Source organism: Schistocerca piceifrons, chromosome 6 (genome assembly GCF_021461385.2).
Source record: "Schistocerca piceifrons isolate TAMUIC-IGC-003096 chromosome 6, iqSchPice1.1, whole genome shotgun sequence".
NCBI classification, from domain to species: domain Eukaryota; kingdom Metazoa; phylum Arthropoda; class Insecta; order Orthoptera; family Acrididae; genus Schistocerca; species Schistocerca piceifrons.
In genome coordinates, this window is record NC_060143.1 from 362756058 (window position 1) to 362773287 (window position 17230).

At 38.6% G+C, this 17230-nt stretch overlaps 1 protein-coding gene across 2 annotated transcripts in view; it reads left to right on the forward strand.

The window, feature by feature from the left end:
* The window catches only part of LOC124802518 (xylulose kinase-like), a 131688-nt gene that overhangs the window by 90472 nt on the left and 23986 nt on the right, over positions 1 to 17230 (forward strand). For both annotated transcript variants that reach the window (XM_047263358.1, XM_047263359.1), the window contains exons 8-9: positions 5564 to 5708; positions 12830 to 12945. In XM_047263358.1, coding sequence (XP_047119314.1) covers positions 5564 to 5708; positions 12830 to 12945 — 261 coding nt within the window. The remainder of the gene's footprint in view (positions 1 to 5563; positions 5709 to 12829; positions 12946 to 17230) is intronic.

Here is a 17230-nt window from a genome sequence, read left to right on the forward strand (position 1 = left end):
GAGTGCAAACCAAATTCACACTCTGGTTCATCAGCACCTGCATCTGCCCCTGTTGCTGTTCCTTGTGTGGGTGCAACTATTCCTGCCTGAATTGCAGAAATGCTGAGTCCATGGTGGCCCAAAATTAACAATGGTAAAATGGAAACAAAAAATAGGGGTTTCTCACATGTAAGAATTTCCTTCATTGCATGTAAGAATGTCCTTCATTGCCACTTTGGCACTTTGGTACCAGCAAAAGCATGACAATGGAGCTACATCACACTGTTGGTGCAGGTACTTCGTGGGCCAACAGTGGCTCAATAATGATGGGGAACAGAACTGCCTTAAGAAAAATAAAAACTTGCTGTGCAAGTTAATCTGAGAGAAGCAGAAATTTCTGAAACCACATAGAGACACGGGGATAAACCCTGCACATGGCTGCACCAGGTTGATGATAGAGCGCTCAGCAACAACACTCAATATAAAGCACAAGTCTAGGTCTACGGTCGTTGAACTTAGTATTAGAACTGCCCTGCCTGGCTTACTGTCCGCAAGGTAAACAGCCAGTATATCTATCCATACTATGTGTCATGTACGTTCTCCATGGCAGATTTCCACACCATTCTGCTGTGCTATGTGCACCAGCTCATCTGCCTCCATTGTAATGTGCACTGGTGGAGATACTAAAGATATGGTGAAGTGTGACCGAAATTAATCCTAGAAGCCTAGCATTGTTATCTGTACAGAATTCATTGATTTGCAAGTGCTGTTCATTCCAACTTTGACTCATAGTCTACTGTTTTACCTCACACAACTTTCATTTACAACTTCAGTGTCCATATAGCTGATAATAATGATGTGCACATGATTTTGGATGTACCTAGTTATAACAGATGTTTTTGAAAAAATAAACCCCAAGTTCCTCATATCAGATCACTCCATTTAAGTTGTGACAGGGATTTCACTGTTATTCAGAAAAGAAAATTACCAGGTGTATTGTTCCAGATAATGTAAAGGAATTTACACAAATAAAGCCATTTATCAACAGTAACATGAATGTATCTGACGCTTTAGATTTCAAGAAAGTGGCAAATTGTAATACAAAAACAACAAAACTAAACATTTCCAAAGTATAGTGGCTGTGATTGGGCAAACATAAGCCCCATGAAATGAGGCTGGAAAGATATCACTATTCAAAAAATGTTTACAAGCACAGGACTTCAAGAAAAATCAACTATGTGCCCTAGGTGTTAAAAGCCATGTATCTCAAGAAAAGAAGAAAGATTAGACTGATATGATGCTACACCAGACACATGATGACTCAAATGGTTTTACGAAAGCGTTACGTGGTGAATTTTTTGTGTATGAATAAGAAAGCTTTTGTTTCATTCATTTGTTCTCTTTACTATCTTTGTGCTGAGTACTGAACTGTGGAACTTAGAGCCTTTTGTTGAATGTCCACTTTCAGTAAGTTTTTCATTATATTACAATATAATGTTCATAAGTTGATTTGGAAACGAGATCCATGTTATGCTTAACTTTCAAATAAAACACATTACACTGAAATTATGACTATTAATTACCTCGTAGTCTTAAAAATCATGTTCCCCAATTTATGATTATGGCATTTAGAGGATTTTTTAAATTTCTAGTCTTCAGTTGCATTGTGATCAATCCAAACATGCACAGGACAACAGAAGAATTTTGCAATTTCAGAGAGGCAAAACATATTAACACCTTCCGCACACCAAAGGTACTACATCAATGAAAAATGTGACACTTGAAATCATTGCAAATCTTGGGGAAAGACAAATCAGTAAATCAACACACATCCCATATGTTCATTCAGTAATGACATATGGAATAATTTGTGCCAACTCACACTTAGGAAAGAAAGTTATCATTGCTCAAAAATGTGCTGTAACAATAAAATGTGGTCCCCATCCACAATCATCTTGTAGACACCCTTTTTAGGAGTTAGGCATTTTGACTGCTGCTTACAGTATATTTATTTCCTCATAAAGTTTGTTGTGACTAACCCTCTACAACTCAAATGGAACAACGACGTACATAATGACAATACCAGAAGAAAAATGACACTCATTATTCCACATTAAGATTGTCTGTTGCACAGAAAGATGTGCACCCTGCTGCTACCAAAAATTTTAATCCCTTACCCAATGATGCCAAAAGTCTGACAAAGAGCAATTTGGAAATGAATGGTCTATGGAACATGAAAGTAACTAAATAATTCCTGTAGACAATAAGATTTGCTTTTTGTTGATGGAGAACATGCTTTTCGTTTTCCTTACCTGACCATTCCTAATGTGCCACTTAAGGATTCAATATACAAAAAAAAAAAAATTATTGTGGTTTTACTTTTAACATTTTACAATGTTTATTATCAGCTGTACAGTGCATTTTGATACAATTGGCCTTGCCAGCCTGTAAAGTACAGTTAATACAATAGCTTTATCAGAAAATAAAAGCATGTATAAGTAGAGTACAATGCAGATTACTGGTATACTTGTTAATGTCTATGTGTGTGTACTGGAGTACTTGTTTACACATTATGTATAAATGCATAATTAAAATTGTATATCAATTACTTGCATTTACATATTAATAACCTACATTTACAATTACTTATAGCTTCTTTAAGCAATAATACTAATATACTTATTTACTGGTGGATAAATGCACAATTCTAATTTTAATTGTATGATTATTTAGATATGATTTTACTGAAAAGTACAGCTACTCAAAGCACTATTCATGAAAAACACTATCCATGAATTCACCAACTTGTAAAATTCTTGCTCTTTTAATAAAGTCTCTAAAACTTTTTTAAACATGTGTAAGGGAGTCAATTTAGCAATGTGTTACAGAATTTTAGTCTCATATGTATATGGCTACTATGTATGTGAGAAAGTGTTGGGTATGGTAAATCTCTCATGTGACTATTTCTTGTATTGTGCAAAAGTACATTATTTCTTGTCTCAGTTTGTTTTAATTTTCTTTTGCACAAATTGGAGACCTATAGAACTAAAAGTTGGGGACTATCATAATGTTAAGTGATCTGAAATGACTTCTGCAAATCTTCCTTGGAGACAAAACTAGAATACACTGTAATTCGAATCTAGTGCATTTCCCCGCAACAGTATTTCATATTGCAGATTTGAGTGAAACAACACATAATAAGAGTATAGTAGCAGACTGTTACTGACATATTGTCTTAATTTATGTACTGGCAACAAAAAATATACTCTTTGCTAGTTTGCTGCTTAAGTAATTTATGTGCATCCCACAACAGTTTTTTTATTGATCCAGTCCAAGTAATTTCACATTCTTATTGTCAGTGTTCATTACTCTGAGACTGAGATAAAGTTCTTCTGTTTATGTTTCTTAATGGACAACTGGTTGGCCAGAACCCAGATTTGTCATCTCAGTTATTTCTCTGTTGTAATTTTGAACATTTTGTAAGTTTTCACCTGTCGCTATCGCTATCTGTGTGATGTCGTCAGCATGCAGCACATTTTCACATACTATGTGATTTGAGAAATCATTTATTTTATTTTCAATAACTGTTCTTGGTTCTAAATATGCTTAATAATGTATCTCTTATGACATAGTGAGGTAATTTTATTGATGTAGTTTCATGTGACATCTAATCCAGGGCTTTGCCAAAGTCTGTAGGTGAAACATAGCATAAGTAGCTCATCACTTAACAAGACTATCAAACATAATATGGAACAGATACCCTACTGCTTTTACTGTTGACAGATTTGGTCTAAAGCTAAGTTGGTTTGCAATCAGTAACTCATTATTTTCAAAATTGTTGCATATTTATTTTTGTATAAAAAGCTTCCTATTCTTTTTTGGTAGAATTGGAGAATTGAGATTAGTCTATACTTACTAGAGAGGTGTGTTTCTCCTTTCTGAAACACCAACAGGTAGCAGTTATTTTAAGTGTTTGAGGGAAAGTACCATCTGCCACAATTCTGATGGCTCGATAAAGCAACAGCATTTTAATTTCATTTGTGATGTTCTTTATGACGAAATTGTTCATTCCATAATAGTCCATTGTTGGAAAGAATTTCCAAGCTTGTTATTTGCTTTGCTAATATTATGTGGTGTAATTTTAGACCACAGTAACGTATTTATATTTTTTTTCTTGGGGTAGAAGTGTCTCAGCAACTGAGCTGTTGTTGCAGCTTGAATGATGACAGCCTGTACAGTTACAAAGTATTAATTTAATGCATTTGAACCTATGGGAATGGTATTGTCTTTTTTTACATTAGTTTATTTCACCGTTTAATGACATTCCATGCTCCTGTGCTACTGTTTCTAGAATTCAAAATGTAGCTGTCAATTGCTTCACATTTGGCTGTTTTAATATCAGTTTTGTAGACTTGTTTGAGTTTTGTGTATTAACTTCACCCCTTTTAATAGAGCTGTCTTTAGCTATAAGAAGTAGCATTCTTATTTTATTCAGTCTCAAATTATACCATATTTTAGTATTTTGTGGTCACATTTAGTGTCATTAATATTTTTCTTGCAGGTGTTTGGTCAGTTGCTATTTAGCGTGCATTGAAAAATGTTCAGAAACAAAGTGATGCAATCATCAATAGTTTTTTCAGTGGTCAGTTTACAGAAAAAGTCCACTAATTGTAGTTCCCTTACAACATTTTCAGTCTTATTTTTATTTAGTATTCTATACTTTAGAAAACTTTTGGTACATTCAGAGAATGGCACTTGTATATTTAGACATGGCCCTTTATGATATTCCTAATTTAATCACCCTACATTCTACATAATATCTATGCTCATTGGTTGCTATGCCTAAGCAATCTCCTTGCCTTGTGGGTTGTTCATGGGTGCAGTAGAGATTAAATGAATTTATTGTAAGATACATTCTCTCTTTTTCCCTTATGTTTATGGTAATGTCACCGGTTATGAAAGCTTTGTGATGTGTGTATCTTGAAACTAATGATATTAGTGTATTGAGTTTGTCTGTGAAAGTTTTTTAATGAGTTCCTGGTGTACAGTCGAGTGAGACAATTACAATTTTTTGTATGTGTACCACTTCTTCAAATAACATTCTTGACAAAGATAACTACATCTATAACTGAGTAATTTACATGTAGACTGTAACAAAGATTACATGAGAAATGGTATTTCAACAATTAGTCAGTGTCACCTCACAAATTATGACCTTAAACCACCTGCAAGCACATTACGTTCTACTTCTCTGTTAACTAAAGCAATTTCTGCGCACTATTATTGTGGAGATTAAAATTCTTTCCTAATAGAAGAGAATTTTTTCCCCCGTGTTTCCATTTTGTTCCGTGGTGTAGGCAAATTTCTATGAATGTATTTTTGTGTTTAAAACTGTACCTAAGACTGAGACTTGAATAATATTTGCCTTTCACAATTGAAGGCAGTAAAAATACAAAGATTCAGGTTTGAGCCTCTGCCTGGAAGACAGTTTTATTCTGTCAGAAAGATTTATACTCTTTAAAAACGCACCATTTTTTTTTTTCAAAATACTTATTATGTTTTTAAGGTTTATTTTTATTTATAGGAATGCGACAAACTAAAAATGACGTCGTCGTAAGTCTTGGCACAAGTGACACACTAATCCTGTGGTTAGAAAAGCCACACACCCTTCCTTATGGCCATGTTCTCTGCAATCCACTCAACAGCGAGGAGTATATGGCACTGCTGTGGTAATACATTTTGATTAAATAGTATAATGAAAAAGGCAGTCCAGATCACATTATTTATTTATGTGTTAACTATAGTGATCTGAGCTGCCTTTTTCTCTTATATTTTTAACACAATAACTGTTATATGATATCAAAAATTTTGTTAAAAGTATTGAAGTGAGCAACTTATATTTTGCTATACTGTTGGAACAACCATTTTTAAAATGAAATGAAGTAACTGAAAGTTTTTAGTGGAATATAAATAATGTGAGGTGTAAAAGTAACAACTCACACAATTGGGGCATTGAGTGCCTTGTAGGCATTTAAACAAGACTGAAAATGTTGCTGAGCTTTTGGATGATTTACGTTTACAGAGCTAACAGAAAACACACACACACACACACACACACACACACACACACACACACACCACCACCACCACAATATTGTCCCAGACAACTACATTGTATCAGGACTGTTACTCAACAGTCAAACTGCAGTCACAGTACAATGTAGTCAGCTGCAACGCTGTAACTGTGGAGGTATATGTGTTTTCTGTATTAGTTATCTAGAAGAAGGGTACTTTCTGAAAGATAAGTAATGTTTTGAGTCATTTCTGTATCTGTATTGTTCATTCAAGTGTCAATTATTTGAATCAAGGAATGAAAATTGATATTTGTGTCATCTACTAGGTTATAGCAAAAACAATAATTCAAGAAATCATACATGAAGGGACTCAGTCTTGGAATATGTAAGCTGAATGAATATTATGTTGGTTTTCATAAATCAGAGAAATTGACAAACAAGTCAACAAATTCAAGAAAATGTCAAGAAATTTTAATGTGTTTTTACCATAGAAGTACAGATTTAATACATAAAAACCAGTGATGCAACTAAGCACTTGCAACAACTCTATGTAACGGAAAGTAAAAGAACATTTCTGGTCTTCTGACTTACTTGAATGACATTGAGATATCATGTAATGGATGATCTGTGATAGAGGTGCATAGGGAGACTGCAAGTAGGTTAAATCAGAGATTAGAATGGGAAGGAATTATGCATTGACTTTCTGTTGACAACGCAGCCTTCATAGAAAAGCGTTGTAATTCTGTTCATGCTTTGGCATCAAAGGATTTGGTCAAATGACAGGATGACTGAATGGGGATTTTCACCCCACTGCTCCCAACTGCCAGCCATTCTATATATGCCAGGGGCTACTTGGGGTAAGATATTCATGTTACTTGTGCTACAACAAATGACACATGTATTTTGTACAGATGAAACATGTGTAATGATCAAACATAAATTCTGTGTCTGGTACTGTGTTTTTATGTTTTGTTACTGTTTCATCCTGAATTATATACTTTGTCTGGGTAGGTTGTATTTACTTCTGTTGCCCCAGCTTTCAGTGCATTACCACCAAGCCTGGATGCAACCCCAGTTTGATTTTACAAACAGTACTCTACATGGTTTTAAAAAGCATCACTTGTGCAAAACTCAGCTTGCACTTTTCTCACATGATATACTGTGAACAATGGACGGAGGGTGACAGGCAGATTCTTTATTTCTAGATTTCTGGAAAACATTTGACATGGTGCCCCATTGCAGGCTGTTAATGAAGCTAAGAGCATACGGAATAAGTTCACAGATATGTGAGTGGTTTGAAGACTTCTTAAGTAATAGAACCCAGTGTCTTGCCCCTCAGTGGTGAGGGTTCATCAGAGGCAAGGGTATCATCTGGAGTGCCCTAGAGAAGTGTGATAGGACCACTGTTGTTCTCTCTATATATAAATGATATGGCAAACATCCTGCGGATGTTTGCTGATGATGCCTTGGTGCACAGTAAGGTGTCGAAATTGAGTGAATGTAAGAAGATATAAGGTGACTGGGGCAAAATTTCCATCTGGTGTGATGAGTGGAACTAGCTCTAAATGTGGAAAAATGTAAGTTAATGTGGATGATCAACCCTGTAATGTTCAGATACAGTATTACTAGTGTCCTGCTTGACACACTCTTGTTGTTTAAATATCTGGGCATAACTCTGCAAAGCAAGATGAACCATTAAGCTCACATCTACATCTTTCAGCTTTTGCAGTAACACTCCCTTACTTACTACCATTCTTGTACTAATTCCCAAAGTTTTTAATTTTTGTTCCACAACTTCATGGGCAGGATAAGCATGTGGTAGAAACACATATTGCTTATGTTCACACAAAACAAAGCCTAACAATGTGTGAACTTCGACGTCATAACAGACAGTGACCACTGGGCTGTGACTGGTTTGCACCCCATGCCTAGTCCTCACACTTCTCGTTTTTCACTTATTAAACTGTTACACTGCCAACTTTAAATGCACACATCAAGTGCAGTGTTTGAGCAGACTGGGTTTAGTCTCAAGTCTCTGTTCTTTGTTTATTAGATAACAAATGTTATTTCTTTGTGCTACACTGGGGTTTATATTTTGTAGAATTGGCTGAGTATCTTGAGCATTCAGTTACAGTTGTTTGGTTGGCTGACACCTACATGTTCAGTCTATATAATCAGAAAAAGCAGGACTAACTTTTAAGAGTGAATAAGGAATTTTCACACAAGCAAGACACAATGGCCACTGAAGAACCTCCAGTATCACAACTCACTGTGAGATTTCCTCCATTGTGGCCACTTAATTGTGCATTATGGTTCACCCAGGCAGAAGCAAGCTTTTATTATGACAGAATAACTATGAATTTGCCTTCCTGATCAGCCAGCTCGATAATCATCATGCAGCTGAAGTTGAAGATGTAATAACTGCACCTCCTGAGTGAGATTCTCTTGACAAAATAATGTCAAATTAATTTGCAGGATTTCTGCTTCATAAGAAGAGTGCATGTGACAAGACCAAATACAAGACGAAATCGATGACAGAAAACCATCACAATATCTCAGGCACTTACGCCTTAAAGTTGATGCAGGCATTTTACCTAATACCTTGCTGTGTACTTTGTGGTAGCTTTCTTCTAGCCCAGGTGAAATCTATAGTAGTGTCTCAGACAGAAATGCCATTACCCACCATCATGGACCTACCTGAGATGACACAAGTTCCAATAATGATGGCATAGATAAATGTAGTGGCAGTGCCTTGCAACAGTGCTATGTCATCCAAGGTGACTCATGCAGCTTACATCTGCCTTGCAGACATGATCAAAGCTCTGACTAGAAAAGTTAATTAACTGCTGGCTTGTCACTGCTCCAGCAGTGGCAGGGGATGCTATTGCAAGAGATCGTGCAGTTGTACCTGCACTGTCTCCTTGGCCCCAAATGCCACAGTGCAGCCACTTTCTTTTCTCTGATATCAAAGGAGTTTGGAGATGAGACGCAAAAATGTGCATCACATTATGCTTACCCAAATGCCAGTGGCAGTTGGACATAGACACATCCGATTGCCAATCACAGTCACGGCGTCTCAGATGACAGGACAAAATTTCATCTGGATTGGTTAAAACTTGTGTATTTATCCATGTACCTTACAGTACATAAAATGGACTTCATTCTGTCTCTCTGCAGGAAACAATTCATCCAAAGTGACTTACGGCAGTCAACTTATTGAGTTGGAATTGGGTCTGCGCCATGCCTTCCCCTTGGAATTTCGCCGTTGCTGACTGCACGGGACCCATAATTGGAGCAGACTTCATGTGCATTATCATCTGGTACTAGATGTGATGAATTCAAGACTTGCCAACAGCATCTCAGGCTTTACAAGTGCTGGATGCCAATGCAGTGGAGCGATACACAGTGCGAAGTTTGTCCAGATGGCAAGTTGCAAATATGCTGAGTACATGAACAGTTGACAGCTATAATACGTCCTCCAGGCACTTCAAGAGAGGTAAATCAGTGCAGACCTAGGTGATCGGGTCCTGACTGTCTGGCTATTGCAAAGGCAGAATTTAACTGTATGCTCAAAGAAGGTATTATTCAGCCTTCTAGCAGTCTGTGGTCATGAACTCCGTGCCTTGTACATAAGGAGCATGGCATGTGGCAGCCATGTGATGATTATCATGCACTGAATGCAAGGACAGTGCCCAATAGATATCCAGTTCCCATGTTAAGAGATTATGAATATGCTCTCTGTGGTGTGGCTGGGTTTAGTGTGCTAAACTTTGCAAAGGCTTTCAAGCAAATTCCTGATGCAGATGAGGACATCCTGAAAACATCCATAATCATGCCATTTGGCTTGTTCAAGTGTCTATTCATGACATTTGGTCTATGCAATGCTGCATAGTCTTCGTAAACAGTTATTGCCTCCATGCTGCAAGGATTGTCATTTTGTTTAGCCTACCTAGATGCCATTCTCGTCTTCCAACCACTGCTAAACAGCACCAGCAACACTTGGTGGAAGTCTCTAAACACTTAGAACAACATAATATGCTATTAAACTTGCCCGCATCTCGTGGTCGTGCGGTAGCGTTCTCGCTTCCCACTCCCGGGTTCCCGGGTTCGATTCCCGGCGGGGTCAGGGATTTTCTCTGCCTCGTGATGGCTGGGTGTTGTGTTCTGTCCTTAGGTTAGTTAGGTTTAATTAGTTCTAAGTTCTAGGCGACTGATAACCTCAGCAGTTGAGTCGCATAGTGCTCAGAGCCATTTGAACCATTTGAACCATGCTATTAAACACTGCCAAGTGTGTATTTGGTTAAGCACAGATTACTTTTTGGGCCATCTGATTTCATCAGCAGGGTGACCACTGCTTCCAGACAAAGTAGAAGCTATCATGAAAAATTCAAGGATATAACCATTAGGAAAGTATATTCTTTTTAGGACTGCTAAATCTTTACCTGCATCATCAGCCTGGCTTGGCCAAGTTGCAAGAACCACTAAGTAAAGCACTTTCTGAACCTAAAGCTACGGGGAATTCTCTGAGCCAATGAACAGACGAGATGAGCCATGGCTCTGAAGCAACAAAGCAAAGCATAGCAAATACCACAGTCCTGGCACACCCCACTATGGTCGCACCTCTTGGATTGGTGGTAGATGCTAGCCAGACTGCTATTGGTGCTGCATTACAACAGCTAGTTGATGGTGCTTGGCAACCACTTGCCTTCTTTTCACAGAAGCTTGCACCTTCACAGCAAAAGTGGAGCACTTACGATCAAGACTTTATTGTATTTATGAATCAATCAAGTACTTGCCCCCACCCCCTTCCCCCAGTTGGCAGCCAGAGAGTTCACAATTTTTACCAATCACAAGCCACACATCTATGCTTTTAGACTGAACAACAACAACTGCACACAAAGACACTCTGGGATTAAATCATCAACTTTCCTTTTCAAAATGTTTTGTATGGCAAAAGTATCAGTGCAGCAAGATCATGTGCATGCACCAGAAGGAGATTTTCCAGATCTGATGACACAATTAGTGTGTATGTACATCGACATAGTGATTGCTACCTCTGTCAGACGGTCAATGCTATTTATTAATTGCAATTAATTGTTTCACTCATTGATGAGAAACAATACCATTTGACAACACTTTGGAAGAAATTCTAGCTATCCCAAGTATGTGTCAGTTTCCCGAAAGACTAAAACTGTCATTAGTGAAAACACTTTATAAAATGATTAAAAATATAACTTAGAAATTTTCCTTTGCTACAAGTGTTAACAAAAATATCCGAGAAGAAAGTACAGAAGAGATTAGTGCCACAGATCAGTACACACAATTTGCTGTCAAACTTGTAGTTTGGCTTCTGGAAAGGAGTATGCCCAGGAAATGTAATGTATTCTTTTGTATGTGAGGCACTAGCAGTGGTAAGAGCTAGGCTGAGGACAGTAGCTATTTTCTTTGATTTAACAAAACATTTAATTATGTGGATCATGCAATACTTTTGTGTAAGTTGGAACTTTATGGGATTAGAGAAAAGTGTGTGTGTGTGTGTGTGTGTGTGTGTGTGTGTGTGTGTGTGTGTGTGTGTGTGAGGGAGGGAGGGAAATGTCCTCCTAGTACTTCTGCATTATTATGAAAAACATGCAGTGTAATATAAGCAAGGTAGTTAATAGGGTCTGGCTTTTGCAGAACATGTTAATGCTTAACTGCAACAAATTGCAATGCATACAGTTTCTGACACTGAACTCTTGTAAAAACAAAATTTTACTGTCCCAACTTGGTGATACAATCAGCAAAGCAGACCATTTTAAATTCTTAGAACTGGGGCTAGGTGGAAGGCTTTATTGAAAGTGTCACATTCAAGATGTTCTGCAGAAACTGAATGCTGCTGTCTTTACAGCAAGAATAATTTCCACTGTCTTTGAAAATGAAACACAAAGGCCTGTTTACTTTTGCTCTGTTATCTTGTATGGTGTTATATTTTGGGGAAGTTCTGTGCACTCACGGAGAATATTCTTATCCCAAAGTGGGCAGTCAGACTGAACTGTGGTGTCATTCATGAACTTCATGTAGGCCACTGTTCAGGTGTCACAGAATACTAAGGCAATCCCTGTACATATATTCCACTACAGGATTTGCTGTTTACAATACTGACCCAACCAGAAGAAACTGCAACATTCATTCAGTGAACACTAAACAGAAAAATGATATACACTGAGATAACACTCATTAAGCGTTGTACTGACAGAAATGAAATGTTTAACAGGTTTTATTTTTGATAAGTTGGTGGTAAACCCCAAGTCTTTGAATATAAGATGACAGGTTTCCTTGTGGCATGCTCCTTCTACTCTCTTTGGGAGTCCTTTGCAGTAATTTGGTACTTCTGTCTAATATGCTGTTTATTTAATCTCTCACAAATTTTGTTATGTTTTATTTATTCTTTGTTTATATATTTTCAAATCAACCGACAATAAACTCGTTCCATGACCAAGTAGCTTTGGGTAGCATGGTTGCATGGAACTTGATAAATAAAGGAAAAAATAAAATACTCATTTACTGGTGATGTTAGCAAACACATAAATCAATGAATAAAATACTCATTCACTGGCAATGTTAGCTAACACATGATATAATTTTGAACACATGAATTTTTATGTCATTGCACTAGATGTACTTTCACTGGACTCATCTCATTGCTGCAAAAAAATTTTTAGTGATATGTTGTAGACTGCTTCAATTTACTATGAACTTGGTTGTCATTCATTTACTTACTGTTTGTTTTGCTTCAGTTTTAAGAATGGATCTCTCACAAGGGAACGGATTAGAGATGACTGTGCAGAGGGATCATGGAATCTTTTCAATGAGCTTCTGGACAGTACACCTAGAGGCAACTTTGGAAATATGGGTAAATAATTTCTTCACAAACTAAACTACTTTTCTATTCATGACATGTTTACTTTGTTTATTTTCCAAGTTAATGTTTTAAACTTTTTTTGTCAGTGATATTTTAGTTGGTAATCATTCCTCTTTTCTGATCATTAAACATTCATAATTGGTAGAACGGTCGCAAAAAATATCTGAGGCCTAGGTTTAAGTCTCAGTTTGGCACAGCTGTTGACAGATAGCTAATTGTTCCAATCAGGACAACAACCCCCATATCTTCTGTGGATGCATAAGAAGCTCTGCTCATCTCATGACTGCCAACCATTAACAGTGCCTTGATTCTAATAACTGCATCTCATCCACAGCAAAAAATCTCTCTCATGCAGACTGTTCACCCATCTACAGTAACAAACAACCCCTTGCCCAGTAGGCTAAAGACATTGCTAAGGCCTTCACAGGCAAGCACTATCCTCCAAGAGTAGTCTGCAAACAGATGTCTCATGTCATATCCACACGTGACTCTAATCCTCCAAACCAGCTGAAAAAGAGCACCATCCTCATTACCCATTATCACTACAGACTCTTAACAACTTAATGACGTGGTTTGAAAGGGCTGTGATTGTTTATAATCATGCCTGTAAATGGGGCATATCTTATCCATAATCCTTCCACTCCTCTCAAAATGAAATTCTGTCACCCAACCCAAGTTACATAACGTTCTAATCCATCCAAATGCTCTACTTCCATGGCTGCTGTACAGTCTGTGCCATCTGGATCTCCCTCCACCAATTACCAGCATCTCTGATTCCTTACAACAGTCCATTAATCCCCCTGGCCTCAATGTTTGTTAGCCCCAGTTCTGTACCCAGCTATTCTACTGGCTGCATCAGGTTAAAAAGAATGTCAAGTCAGAATGACTGGTAGTGTGCCATGAAATTGTAGACTAAACATTGCCATATGTCAAATGGCACTATTTTGTTATGAGCTTAAATGTGATCAAAATGCAGAAAATAAAGCTAGAAACATTAACATGACACCTTTATGTGGCACACTAAACAAAAAAGCCATTTCTTCAAAACATTCTGATTCACTCATATATCATTTTTAAGCATTAACAGAGTTCAAAAAGAGAAAGTTGCCAACACTGCTGCTGTTTGGCAACCCTGCTTTTTAAGGAGAAAATTAATCATTTAAACAACTGTCAAAAACATTTCGGAAGGCAATATCAAACAATGGAAAATCCAGGATGAAATGTAACAATACCATGAAAAGGATAGCTGCTACTAACCATACAGTGAAGATGCTGAGTGGCAGATAGACACAACAAGAAGACTGTCAGAAAGTGAGCTTTCGGTCAAGGCTTTGCTTGGAAATAGACAGCGTGTGCGCGTGCGCATGCGCACACACACACACACACACACACACACACACACACACACACACACACACACAGGTGTGCACGAACTCAACTCACATGTACATGACCCCAGTATTTGGGATGGGAAGGATAGTGGGTAGGACATACCCCATTTCAGGGCATGAAAAGAGGTAGTCGAAACCCTGGTGGAGAATGTGTTTCGGTTGCTCTGTCCTGGGTGATACTGAGTCACGAGGATAGTTTTTGAGGGTGGGGCAAATGAAGTAGGTCTGCAATGCAGGGTTTGTCAGCTATGAGGGGATGTGGGGGATGTTTGGAGATTGTAGTTTAGGTTGTGATTGGTGGTAGCCAAAGGTGGGAGTAAGGAGTGAAGTGAAGGTGTGCATGCTGTCCACATGAATCTAGCCTCTTCCCTGTTCCCATTCCAGCACTACACAGCTCTCTGTTCCGCCAACACACCCACAGTCTTTTTATTTTTCTGCTTCCTCCCCCCCCCCTCCCCTCCCCCCCTGCACTTCGTCAAACTTCCCGACTGCACATAGCTGCTCTACCCTCTCTCCACCTCATCCCTGTAGGCTCCAACAAGCAACACGTTACTGTCCTTCACCCCTAACCTGCTATTCCTCCCCCTCCCTGCCTCAGCGTCCTCTTTACCCACATCATGTGCTGCTGCTCACAGTCTGGCTTCAGCATCCAGAGACTGTGGTTGTGTGTGTGTGTGTGTGTGTGTGTGTGTGTGTGTGTGTGTGTTTGTGTGTGTGTTGTCTATTTCCAACCTTGGACTTGGCTGATAGTTCACTTCCTGACAGTCATTTTTTTGTGCCTGTCTGCAACTATATGCTGAGTAACAACTATTTGTTTCATAAAATTGTTGCATTCCATCCTGGATTTTCTATTGTTTTATTTTGCCCAATGGCTTTTCTTCCATCCCATAACCCAGTGCTGTTCTCCTTTGTTACTATTTTCTAATGCATTACAATACTCAGTGACCTTCCTTCTTTTTCTTCTTTCCTGTGTTTCTCTTGTCGCCTTACAAACCACACAGCACTCTCTATTTATGAGCCACACTGTATCAGCTATATTGGCTGCACACAATAGATGGCTCCAAGATTGCACTGATTGTTGCTGCAGCAGTTCATGTCACACAACACCCGCTATCATTAATCCCATACCTTCAAATTGAGCAATCTTCCTGCATCACTCTCCTGTATTTTCACTTTTTATTTCCCATACCTTCCAGTGCCCCACAAATTTTTATCTCAGCCTATCAACCCCTTTCCACCTGCCCCCCCCCCCTCCCCCTTCTCCACTCTATTCCAGTTCACAACTACTAACTTCACCTAATCTAGTCAGATCTGATGTCCCCCCTCACACTTATCCACCCACTGACCTGAAACCCAAATTACAATCTTTTTATTTGTTTTTTCTTTGACCTCTTTGTGTCTTCACTCCAATTTCAGTTGGTTTCCACCTTTCACTTTTGGCCTGGTTCCTCAGAGTTATTCTTGTTTTCCTTTACATTATTTATGTATTTTTATGCATTTTTATCCTCCCCCCATGGATCCTTGCTCCTTCCATCTGTGTCGATACAGAAAAGTTTCCTTATCCGTTGCCAGAACCCAGTCCCACATTCTGTTCCTGTGTTGTTACTTGGCTAATTCAATCCCCCCCAAATGGCCTTACCATCAAATTACCCATATCTGGCTGCCACAATGCCTTCCTCAATGAACTCCATCTGTACAGATTCTGCCAGTCCTGTGGTTTACCAGTCACCAACATAGTCCTGCAAAACCATATCAATCAGTCCCAAACCTTCTTGCAATACCTCCTCTCCATCCATAAAATTCTCCCATTATGCAATCTCAAATTCCTGACTCCCATATCACACAATGAAACTGTTGCCCTCCCTGAACTAGAGCAACATGCCACCTCAAAAACTCTCCACTGTGTTCAATTCCTACTCCCAACTTGGACTACCACTATCAGCCACCTATACTAAAACCTCCAAATCTCCCCCATATCCCCTCATAACTGACAAACCCTGCCTCACAGACCTACTACATTTACCCCACCTTCAGAAACTCCCTCCCACTACCACACAGAATCTGGAAGGTAAACAGACCTGTAACACAGTCATGAATCTTTCCTCCAAAAGCCTTATCCCCGCAGAAGTATCAATCCTTTTCAAAGGCCTCACCATTTTCCCCACTCCCAAATTCAATCATGCAGGACTTGTTAAGGACCTTCTGCCCTTCTCAAAGTCCCTACCATGGACTGTTTTGCTGCCAACACTACCAATCAGACTCAACCAGAGACCAATGTTAAACACTGTCTAACTCAGTTCACTCCTCCATCTAATTGTGATCAACCCCCACTGCCCCCAAATCACCCCCTGTTGACTTTCCAGAATTTCTTAACCATGCACCTTGCCTCACCATTGTAGCACAAATTCCTCAACATGCAAACTACCCATACATTAATAGAGAGAACTACAATCCACCTCCTAAAAACTGATCCCAGCCTTATAATATTACCCACTGGCAAAGGCTCCACCACTGTTGTTCAGGATTGCAAGGATTACCTGGCAGAAGGATTCTGCCAGCCATGAGATTCTTTCACCAACAAACCCTGCTACAGTGACCACTATCCAGAAATCCAGCAGGATCTCCAGTCTCTCCTCAAATCCTTAGGCCCATCCCAGTACCTCTCCCCAAAGTCCATCTCTCCCCTCACCCCTTACACTCCCAACACTCTTATCTTCTATATGCTTCTTGAAGTCCTTATACCCAACCACCCTAGATGCCCCATTGTTTGTGGTCAGTTACTGACAGCCTGCTCCAGTTTCTCTCCATATATTGCTTGTATTTCCTATTTTTAACACTTTGCTACATTCTAAAATGTCAGTTTTTCTAGTTTATTTTAATTTTGT